This window comes from Manis javanica, chromosome 10, assembly GCF_040802235.1.
Source record: "Manis javanica isolate MJ-LG chromosome 10, MJ_LKY, whole genome shotgun sequence".
Classification (NCBI taxonomy): Eukaryota; Metazoa; Chordata; class Mammalia; order Pholidota; family Manidae; genus Manis; species Manis javanica.
This window is the reverse complement of record NC_133165.1, coordinates 30,552,344-30,563,425: the sequence shown is the minus strand read 5'-3', so window position 1 is coordinate 30,563,425 and position 11,082 is coordinate 30,552,344. Positions and strand designations below refer to the sequence as shown.

The window sequence follows — 11,082 nt, the reverse complement described above, 5'->3', positions numbered from 1 at the left end:
ATGTATTTACTCGTTCCTCATATGCTGTTGTGCACAGCATAGGATGTAATGTGAGAGCTGTGGGTGGCTTAGATACGGGTCACAAACACCGCCCTTTAGGGTACTGATGAACTAGTGCTGCAGGGGATGGTAGTTATGAAAACAACTAATACAATACAAATATAATGTATTCTAATAGGAGCTGCTCTTTATAATACTAGTTATGCTATTATTATACATCCTATGAGAATATATTAAGGTTAAATTGTCAGACCAACTCATATTCAAATATATTTAATATGGTAAAAATATATAACTTTAATGTAGTGCAAAATGGAACACATTTAAACTGGGTGAGTAGAATCTTATGTGGCACCACTGATTATACATAATTATGTAAATAAATATAAACTAATTTTTGAATTAGATTTGGCAACTTTCAAAATAGAACTTTAAAGAATCTTTAATGGAGACTTCTAGCTTGTGAAAGTGATACAGGCATAGTTTAGATGTATATTGTTTTATTAATTTTTAACTAGTGCTTAGGATCTGAGCATATGGGCATGTATGTAAATGCACAGTGTAATCAGCAAGGATCATTGTTCTGATTCCTTCCATCTTGTCAGAATCTTTTCTAATTTCTTCTTACTATTGTTATCTAGAGTAGTTACTCTAAAAGTTATTCTTTAAAAAAAGAACCAAACAAAATAATAACAAAAACTGTTAGTGAGAGCTCGAGCCATGGCCAAATCAAAATAAACAGTGTATTTTATGAATCAAGAGCCTGAAGTTTCGTTTATAATACCTGCTTTTAAATCCTTTTTTAGCTTTGCCTGGAAAATATTTCCCAGAGTGTACATGGAATGTTTTTCCTCAGTATTCCTGATATCTGGTAGGGACACAGGATCGTGGCAGGTATTGCCAAATATTCTGGTTAATACTAGCTGTCAGAACAATCTCTAAAACAAGCCAACCCTTCAATGGCTCAAGTACGACAGTAATTTATTTCTTGCTTATGTAATGTCCAAAACAAGTATTGTTTTTATAGTCTTTTAAAAAAATTTAATTGGAATAAAATTGATATGCAGTATTATATTAGTTTCAAATGTCCAACACAGTGACCCAGTAATTACATACGTCACCAGATGCTTGCGACACCAAGTGGAGTTCCCCATTAGCATCCAAGATGCTGCAGTATTATTGGTTATATTGTATATGGTGCACTTCCTACTGCCAGGGATCAGTTTAGAAAAAGCATGGGTCCCCAGTCCTGACCAATGGGACCCAGAGGCATTCTTCTGAAGACCGTTACAAGCTCTCCCCACTCTTAAAAAGGGACACGAGGAAGGAGGGAGGAACGTGCTCTTTCCTGTGCCCTCTGGTTTGGACCTCGGGGCAGGAGGGGGTGATCCTCGTCCCCGCTGCGATCCGCATGCTGAGCTGGCCGCTGCTGGCAGACCCTGACTTCACCCCGGACACACTGGAACCCCCATCATGTCCTGACTGCTTGTCACTACACTGCTGACTCTTCTGTCATTAGGGCCCAAAGCAATAGCTAAAATCACCTCTTTGCTTATTTATTTCTGCTGCTCTCCTGCTCCTAAAATGTAAGCTCCCTGAGGGGAGCACCTGGGTCCCTCCTGGGTCACTGTGAGCCCACTGCATGGACTGGGCGTGGACACACTGCAGCAGGCACCTCAGGGCCAGCTCCCGGAATGCACGAGGACGCGGCCCCTCCAGGGCGGAGACTCAGCTCACGCGTTTCTGGGGCGCTGGCGAGTGGCAGGAGCCCTAAAGCCTTTGCTGGTTCAACAGGCCAGAGAAGCCAGAAGACAGCTGCTTAAGAACAAAATTTAATAGGGTTTACATATTGACATGGACAAAAAAAAATAACAACGAGCCAAGTCATTACAAGACTATGGTATGAAGGCACAGGGCACACGTAAAGAGACCGGGGCCTCTTGCACCAGCTGACGAGGATGCCACAGTGTCCGCTGATGGTGCTTCTCATGCCTGTTGTTGGCTAATACCAGCTATTCTGCAAGCTGGGCTGGTCAGTGGGGGGCAGGGGAGGTGGGGTGGAGGCAGAGGGATGCCCTGAACACCTCGGGGAGGCTGAAGGGAGAGGTGATGGGGCCCAAGGTCCTCATTCCAATGATGTGCTGCCTGGCCCCGGCTCACGGCCCAAATCATCCCTGCAAGGGACCCATGTCAGCCCCCATCTCCCCTTCCTCCTTCTTCTCCTCCTCTTCCACCTTAAAGGCCTTCACTGGCCTCTCCTCCCTGACAGTTGTTTCCATGGGGTCCTGAAGCCGGTGCTGCTTCATGTGGGCATAGCGAGTCCACATCTTGTCAAACACCCTGAAGAGTCAGCAGAGGACACGGGTCAGAGCAGGGGGGAGGTGGGCTGAGGGCCCACAGGGACAGAAGGCAGGCTGTGTGAGTGCATCTGGGGACAGAGCTGGTGCCCACCTCTCACACTCCCTGCAGGGAAAAGTGCCTTGGCCCTGGAGACTCACGGCTCTGCTTGGGAGCAGCATTTGGGCTGGCAGTGATGACGCATTCTCCCCTGCAACTCTCCGTCTCTGTCTTCAACTCAGGGGTTGGATGGTGGTTGCTTCTCTTCTGAGGGCTGCAAGTGGCCTGCAGAAGGGGCAGAAATGACATCAGGGTGCCGATCTTCCACCTTCTGAGGGTGATGCTTTCCTCTGTAGGGGCCCCCTTCCCCACCCCGACCTGGGTGGTCAGTAGCTATCCAGACCAGCACTGAACTCCAGTGAGACCCCCTTGCCCCAGAATCCCCTACCATTGTTTCTGTTGGGTCTGCCTCAGCCAGCTTTCTTTTGACCCTCTTCTCCAGTCCTGGGGCCCAAGAAGCGGTAAACCTGACCCTCTTTTTCCAGCTATAGTAATACTGTACACACTGGGCCACAGTCTTTGTCCGGACCTGGTGAAAGAAAACAGCAACTGGCTTTGGGCACTGCCTCACACACACCCTCACCGTGGGGCTACACACTTTCTGAAAGCTCTCCTGGAATGTCTCTCCCCATGGGCTTGGCATGCCCCTGGGCTACAAGAAGCACAGAAGCACAGAGTCCTGCTGGTGACGAGGGGCTCAGGGGGACGCCTCCGTAGCCAGCACCGTCCAAGCTCTGCATGCTCTCTGAGCCCCAAGTCAATCCCGGGAGGCCTTCCCTATGGGAAGGTGTACACGAAGGCTCCCTACACAGGCGCTCACTGTGACGTCAGGCCTAATGGCTATACATTTACCAGCTGGGACTCCCTGCAGCAGAATGCCCTCATTAGCAGATACCACAAAGCCTTTGCAACAGCCAGGCAGTGCCCTACAGTGCAGAGGTAGGTGGCCCATGAGAGGAGGAGGGGGTTTTGAGGGCACAGTCGGATCCTCGGGCATTCAGACCCCACCATGTGCTCTCCCCCCACTAAGAATGGACCCCATTAATAATAAGTTCTGTAAAAACAAAGCAGAACAGGAAAGTTTAATTGCTCTAGGAAGACAATTTCTCAGTAAAATTAAATTGGCCATTTACGATGTGGGGCTCACTTCAGAAAATACTTTCTCCATGTGAAATTTTTTCAGCTCTGTATATCTTCAAAGACTAGGAGCCAGAGTAGTAAATCCTCTGCCTAAGAAATATCACTATGTTAGAAGAAAAAAAAAAGGGGGGGTTGGACTTCTGCTTCCAAACAAGATGGAGCAACAGGAGCTACACTGACCTTCCCATTCAAAACAATGAGAAGAAACAGTCAAAACATCTGAAATGATGTTTGGGAAGATGCTAGGCAAGCCAAGAACAAGTCTTTCTGAGAGACAGAAAATAAGCTACCACTGTCCCTACACACTACACCCTGAGAGAGTTTCCAGGCCACGGCCTGGGGAGAGGGGTCCAGGCAGAGCCAGGTGGGCTTCCAGAGATCTGGGGGGCGCTCCCCTCAAGCAGTCAGCAATGTGCTGACCAGCATGTGCACATGAGGTGGCCCAAAACTGGGTAAAGAACCACCTGGAAGAAGTAGATGAAAAGGCACTTTCTTGAAAAAGTTCAATGTACACCTATCATGTGAGCCACTCATTCCTTTCCTAAGTATTTACCACCCTCCCCGCCACCAACACTACTTGTTCATGTAGAGATTTGAATGTGAATGTTCACAGAAGCTTTATTTATAATTGCAGATACCTGGAAACCACACAAATGTCCTTCAATAGGGGAATGATTAAATGAACTGTTACATCCACACAATGGAATACTCCTCAGCAAGAAAAAGGGTTCACACAATAACATGGATGAACCTCAAAATAGTGATGCTGAGTGTAAGAAGCCACATGAGGCAGACAAGCAGTGCACATGCTGCAGGATTGATAGAAAACACTGGAAAATGCAAACTAACTTATAGTGACAGAAAGAAGATAAGGAGGTGATTAGGGACAGGGGTGGTAGGAAAAAGGGATTTACCAAGGGGGCAGGAAGAAACTTCTGGGGGTGATGAATGTGTTTCTTATCTTGATCATGATGATGGTTTTGCAGGTATAAATATGTCAAAACATCAAATCTTACATTTTGGTTACGTACAGTTTTGTGTGTATCAAGTTAAAAGAACAAAAAACAGCAGACATCAAGTGTAGTCTAATCGCATCCTTTCTAAATACATGTATTTATGTATTTGTACATATGTATATGCACATAAGATCTGTACAGGCAAAGAAATGCCTGAGGTGCCCAACTGAAGTCAGTGGTCATCATTCAGAAGTAGGACAATGGGGATAGGTGCGGAGGGCTTTGAGCACGTGATGGCATTTCTGTACTGTCTGGAGGTGTTCACATCAATGGCTTTATAAACTACAAGCAGTTTACAGTGTGAACAGCGTGTCACCCCGATAGGCCCTCCAGCTCTAGCTTGGCTCAGCGGGGTGAGACAAGGCCTTGTCTACACCAGCCCAACCACGAACACCTTACCATCTTTTGTATCAAGGAAAAGTTTCTCTTGTAAACACAGAATCCTTTATTAAAGAGCTTCTTCTCCATGGGGGTCCAGACAACTGAACCTATCGGGGAAACAGGAGGGAAAAGGACAGTTCTGCAGCCGCAGCCATGGCGGAAATGCAGCCTGCCCCTTTTAAAGCTGTCATTACCGAGTACCAATTATGTGCCAAGAATTCTGTTTTATCTCATACAATCCTTAGAAAAACCTTAGCAGGTTGGGACCAATACTATCCCCACTTTACAGATGCAATAACAAGACTTCCATTGGTTAACAGACTTGCCAATGGGAGGCAGGGACCCCCAGTTGCCTGAATCCCAGGCTGGGGTGCTCAGCCACTGCATCTGAGTCCGCCTTCACCTCTCCCTGGCCAGGGGATCCCCTTTCCTGGCTGGGCACAGCCCCTGAGGGAACCACTGCACTGGAAGGGGGAAGGGAGGACCCAGCCAGGAAAAAGAGGCACCCACTGAGGTCCCCTGGAGAGGAAAGGCCCTTCTGGAAAGGCAGGAGAAGGAGGGCCCCAAGAGCACGCCCAGAGGCACAAGCAGAGCCTGCCGCCAAGACCAACTGACTCCCGGGTACTAGCCGGGCACACCCACTCCCGCAGCCTTGCTCCAGTACCTGTGTAGTGATAATCAGCCAGTGGGTGAGTCGGCGGCTTCTGGGGTCTGCTGAGTAAGAGGGCCTCTAGGGCCACCTGGAGCAGGAAGGAAAGCAGGCTACTTTCTGAGGGAGGGAAGGTGAGGTGGAGGCCTGCCTTCATCCTTTCATTCATTTGAAAAGCACTGACAGGCCCCCCCTAAAGCCTCCCTCACTCCAGGGGTACTCAGCAGGTGGTGGGGCCGTGGACTGGCTGCGGCCTGTGAATTGCAGTGGACATACCAGCTCCATCACTATGCATACTGCTGAGTGCAGCTGGTGTTTTCCTCAGTAGGGTTTTCTTGAAGAAGGAAGCAGTGTGCGGATTTATTCCGGCACCAGCTCCTTCCTTTGTCAAGGACTGGCATTTGTAGGAGCCCTGCCTGTGCCACGCTCCATTGTATTTTCTTCATAGCACTAACCACTAACAATTTTTGAAAACAGATTTCCCTTTGACTGTCCTAAAATTAAAATGTAAGCCCCATGGAGAAGGATTTTGTCCAGCTCACCAGTGTAAACCCGATTGGGAAGGGCCATGGAACCCGCAGGGCTTCCCCGAGAGGACGCCTCCATCCTGGGACAATGACCCCCAGCCACTGACTCCCTCCCCCAAAGCCTGTCTGTGCCCTGCGAGCACAGAACCTACTGCGTGCGCCCCTTCACCTGCTGGTCCTGGTTCCCTTGAGGTGACAGCCACTGGTCGTTGGGCAAACACATATGGCTGGTCAGCCCTTCCTCTGTATGAAACATCTGGCTGCAATTCTTGCAGACATATGTGCTCCTTGGCTCTGCCCAGTCTGCAGGGCCTCCATTTTGCTGGTTACTGTGGAGAGACAGGGCAGGAGGGAAGAACGAGGCAAGGGGACTCCACCCTGCATTTTCTGGTTTTTTTTTTTTTGCTTTCAAGTCTGATCCACTGACAACTCTCGATGAATCCCCAGAAATGGAGATGATACCCCCTTCCTTCGTGGCCTGCGGGCACCTCTTCAGGGCTGAAGCATCTAGAGCTCACTCGCCCAAGGCCAGCACATAAAAGCCCCAGAGGACTCTTGAGGGGTTGAGCCCCCAGGCCCGGCAGGGAGGGGCTTCTGAACTTACCATCCATCTGCCATGCTCTCCTCCTTCACTGGATCGGGGAGCCAGTAGGTATTTCCATCCTGAAGATGAAAATACATCTGTGCCGGAGACCAAAGGGCCCCCACCCACAAAATGGCAAACTTCCCGCTTCTCTTCCGGGTCCTCTGCTCCCGCCGGCGCCAACCAAGGCCCAATCACCCCTCTACATCTTCCCGCCGGCGCCACCTAAAGCCCAATTGTCTTTTGACCCGCCCCTTCCTTGCTAACCTGTATAAATTGAGCCTGCAAACAATAAACTGTGCCAGCTTGATCAGACACCCTGTCTTTCTGGTCATTCTTTGTGTCCCTTGCTTGTTTCATTTCTGCAGGCATCTCCGGCTACACTCCACGTTCGTCCCGTGGGTCAGGACAACTGGCGCCCAACGTGGGGCACCCCGGGACTCCTGCTGAAACGTCTGCTTGGAAGCCCTGGCCAGGCATTCATTTGAGTCATCGCACAGGAGTTATCGCACGAGTTCCTTCCTGATGCTCGACTCTGCATGAGAGGATCACTGCGGCTCACCCGATACAGATACTCGGGAGGTGAGTAGACAAATCCCCCAAGCAAGCATCTCAAAATACCTCTTGTGAGTTCTCACCTTTAGTAGTCCGATTGGTTTTATCACCTCCCTCCAGTTTGCTGCCGCGATTTATTCCTTGTTTTGTCCTCTGGTTGTTCCTCTCTGAAAACCTTGTGCTTACTTTGGGCTAACGGTCGTTCACCTCAAAGGCATACCCAGGGGACTCTGACTACAGAGTCCCTGCCCTAGAGGGTCCGAGCAGGTGGATTATACCTGCCGGCCGTCCTATGTAAGCAGGGGCTCATCTGAGCTGATGAGAGTAGCTCCAGTGGCTCAGGACATTGGTATAGTAGCGGCTGAATTGGAGAAAGTTAAACCTACATAGAGCAAAAGGCCCAGGTATTCTAATGGGCAATTCACTGAACTCCCACGAGGTATTTCTTAACGGACTCAAGGAGTCCCTCAGGACACGAGGTGTAAGGGTTAAAAGAAAAGATCTTAGACAATTTTTTTCCTTTATCCATGAGACTTGTCCCTGGTTCCCCCTCGAAGGCACTATTGATCATAAACGTTGGAAGAGAGTTGGTGATGCTCTCCAAGACTTCTATCAGACATTTGGCCCTGAAAAAGTTTCTGTTTCAGCATTTTCTTACTGGAACCTTATTCATGATATCCTTGAGGTCCATTCTCAAGATCCTGACATTAAAGATATAATTAAGACAAGAGAAATAGCCCTTAAGGAAAACTCCCGACCACCCTCTGCCTGTCCTTCAGTAGCCGTAGATATCCCTGAAGACCCCACCGCTCCTATTAAAGAATCTCCTAAACTTCAAACTAGTATAAAATCTCCAGACACCCACGATAAACCTGACCCCTCTAAAATCCCAAATATCTATCCTACACTCAGGTCTTTAAGACACCAAACAGATCATTTAAACCCAAAAGATGAAGAGCCCTTAGAAGAGCAAGCTGCCCATTACCATGAAGATAAAGACCCCTGGCGCCTTATGGCGCCAGCCCTTCATAGCACCACTACAAATAACATCTCAAGGGACAAAATACTTAGCTGGATCTCAATTTACTACCAGAGGACCCGTAGACTGCCAAGACAAAATAGCATACCTCACAGCAGATATCTCTGCAGGCGGATTTTCATCCGGAGTAGGTTGGAAGCCCCAGTCTTCGAAATGTGTAAGAAAGCCCAAAATTATACCTACAATTAATGACAAACCAGGGCCTTGTCCTAACCCCTGCCAAAAGGCCACTGAATTACACTCTACCTGTTACCGCACTGTCCAACAGTGCACCGGTGCTAATGGCAAAAAATATCTAACAGCTATCTTACAAAATAGTTATACTGGTTCCTTTGGAGGCGAGTATGATTATAGCAACCCCCGAGGACATTCTAAATATGCACAAGCCTCTTGCCATGGCCAAGTTGGCAAAGAGATTTGCTGGCCACCGCAAGCACTGATTCACATATCTGATGGCGGTGGACCAACAGACAGGGTGAGAGAAGCCCAAGTTCAAAAGAAAATTGAAGATCTTATCAAAGAAAGATACCCTCCCCTAGAGTATCACCCTCTAGCCTTGCCCAAGTCTCGTGGCATAGATCTTGACACCCAGACTGCTGATATTCTAAAAGCCACCCATAGCACACTAAACGCTACTAATCCCAGCCTTGCTGAAAATTGCTGGCTATGCATGACCCTTGGTACACCTATGCCCCTCGCAATTCCCACTAACGCTACCAATACACTGCCAGAACAGAATTGTACTCTTAACTCACCCTTTAGAGTACAGCCTGTAGGATTTAACACATCCCTATGCATACTAAAGCAGCCCCAGAATAATAGTGATGATGTAAACGTAGGATTTGCCTCTTTCACAAATTGCTCCCAAGTTTTTAATTATACCTCATCTCTTTGCCCCACTATTGGGCAAGTCTTTGTCTGTGGAGGAAACCTGGCCTTCACCGCCCTACCCACAAATTGGACTGGGTTATGTGTGCAAGCCAGTATTCTCCCAGATATTGATATTATCCCAGGAGAAGAACCTATCCCCATACCCAGCTTTGAGTATATAGCAGGGCATCCACGCTCTAAAAGAGCCATCCAGCTTATCCCACTCCTAGTAGGCCTCGGGATTACTACCGCAGTGGCCACAGGAACAGCAGGAGCAGGGATAGCCGTACATTCCTACCATAAGTTGTCCCATCAACTGATTAACGAGTCCAAGCCCTCTCAGGAACAATTAATGATCTCCAAGACCAAATAGACTCTCTAGCAGAAGTAGTTTTGCAAAACCGTAGAGGCTTAGACGTCCTCACAGCAGAACAGGGAGGTATCTGTTTAGTTTTACAGGAAAAGTGCTGTTTCTACGCTAACAAGTCAGGCATCGTCCGAGACAAGATAAAGACTCTTCAAGACGATCTCGAAAGAAGGAAGAAAGAGCTCCGTGACAACCCTCTCTGGACAAGACTAAATGGACTCCTCCCCTACCTTCTTCCCATATTAGGCCCGCTCCTGGGATTAATACTAATACTTTCCTTAAGCCCCTGGGCCTTTAAAAGACTCACAATGCTAATCAAACAGCAAATCGACTCTCTTATAGCAAAGCCCATCCAAGTTCATTATCATCGCCTTGCATTAGCTGATCAGGGTGTAGATCATTACATAGAGCCTTGCGCCAGGAGAGACCCAGCAGTAACTTGGGAATAAAAAAAGAGCCACGTCAAGGTTTTCTCGTCCTGTTCCTTGACAATGTTCCTGGGCAACTAGACGGGTAGTCAATGACGGGTAATTAAGAGGATATACCTGCAAAGATACAGGACAGATATAAGACCTCTGGTTAAAAGGGCCGATCTAATACTGGGGCAAGCTCCTATATGTATAGGCCGATCCAGTATTGGGGCAAGCTCCCCTGAATATACCAGGCCGACTCCGAAAGGAGGCAAGCTCCTGGAAACAGAGGCCAGGTATAAGACCTCTAAACCTAAGACAGGCACCGTCTACCCAGAAGATAAGTGGCTCAAAGCACCCTAAGTACTGCTCCAACCCCTCCTAAAGAACAGAAAGGGAGGAGATGCCAGAGACCAAAGGGCCCCCACCCACAAAATGGCGAACTTCCCGCTTCTCTTCCGGGTCCTCTGCTCCCGCCGGCGCCAACCAAGGCCCAATCACCCCTCTACATCTTCCCGCTGGCGCCACCTAAAGCCCAATTGTCTTTTGACCTGCCCCTTCCTTGCTAACCTGTATAAATTGAGCCTGCAAACAATAAACTGTGCCAGCTTGATCAGACACCCTGTCTTGCTGGTCGTTCTTTGTGTCCCTTGCTTGTTTCATTTCTGCAGGCGTCTCTGGCTACACTCCACGTTCGTCCCGCGGGTCGGGACACATCTGAGCCAACATATCAAAAATGAGGCAGATGCAAGGACTCAAACTACAAGGTGCCGAGAAGAAAACACAGGTGTGGCTCCTTGACCTTGGATTAGGCAGTGCTTTCTTGGATTACACAGAAAGAGAACAAACTGGACTTATCAAAACTTAAAACTTCTCTGCATCAAGGGACACCATCAAGAAAGTAAGAAGCCACAGAATGGACGAAAATCATTACACATTATGCATCTCATAAGGGCCTTGTATGTACAATATATAAAGAACTCTTACAGCTCAACAAAAGTCAAATAACCCAGTTCAAGAATGGGCAAAGGATATGAACAGACACCAAACCAAAAAAGACAATTGAATGGCCAATAAGCACATGAAAAGATGCTCAGCACCATCAGCCGTTAGAGTCACATGAGTCAGACCGTGATGAGGCAGCACCT

At 48.2% G+C, this 11,082-nt stretch overlaps 1 protein-coding gene across 1 annotated transcript in view; it reads right to left on the bottom strand.

The window, feature by feature from the left end:
• Nucleotides 1–1,153: 1,153 nt before the first annotated feature.
• LOC108387476 (zinc finger protein 541-like) overlaps nucleotides 1,154–11,082 on the bottom strand; it is a 17,529-nt gene continuing 7,600 nt past the window's right edge. The window contains 8 exon segments of the mRNA XM_073214262.1: nucleotides 1,154–2,340; nucleotides 2,452–2,493; nucleotides 2,495–2,622; nucleotides 2,786–2,926; nucleotides 4,953–5,041; nucleotides 5,599–5,674; nucleotides 6,280–6,439; nucleotides 6,715–6,773. Of these exon segments, the coding sequence (XP_073070363.1) occupies nucleotides 2,169–2,340; nucleotides 2,452–2,493; nucleotides 2,495–2,622; nucleotides 2,786–2,926; nucleotides 4,953–5,041; nucleotides 5,599–5,674; nucleotides 6,280–6,439; nucleotides 6,715–6,773 (867 nt within the window). The 3' untranslated portion in view covers nucleotides 1,154–2,168.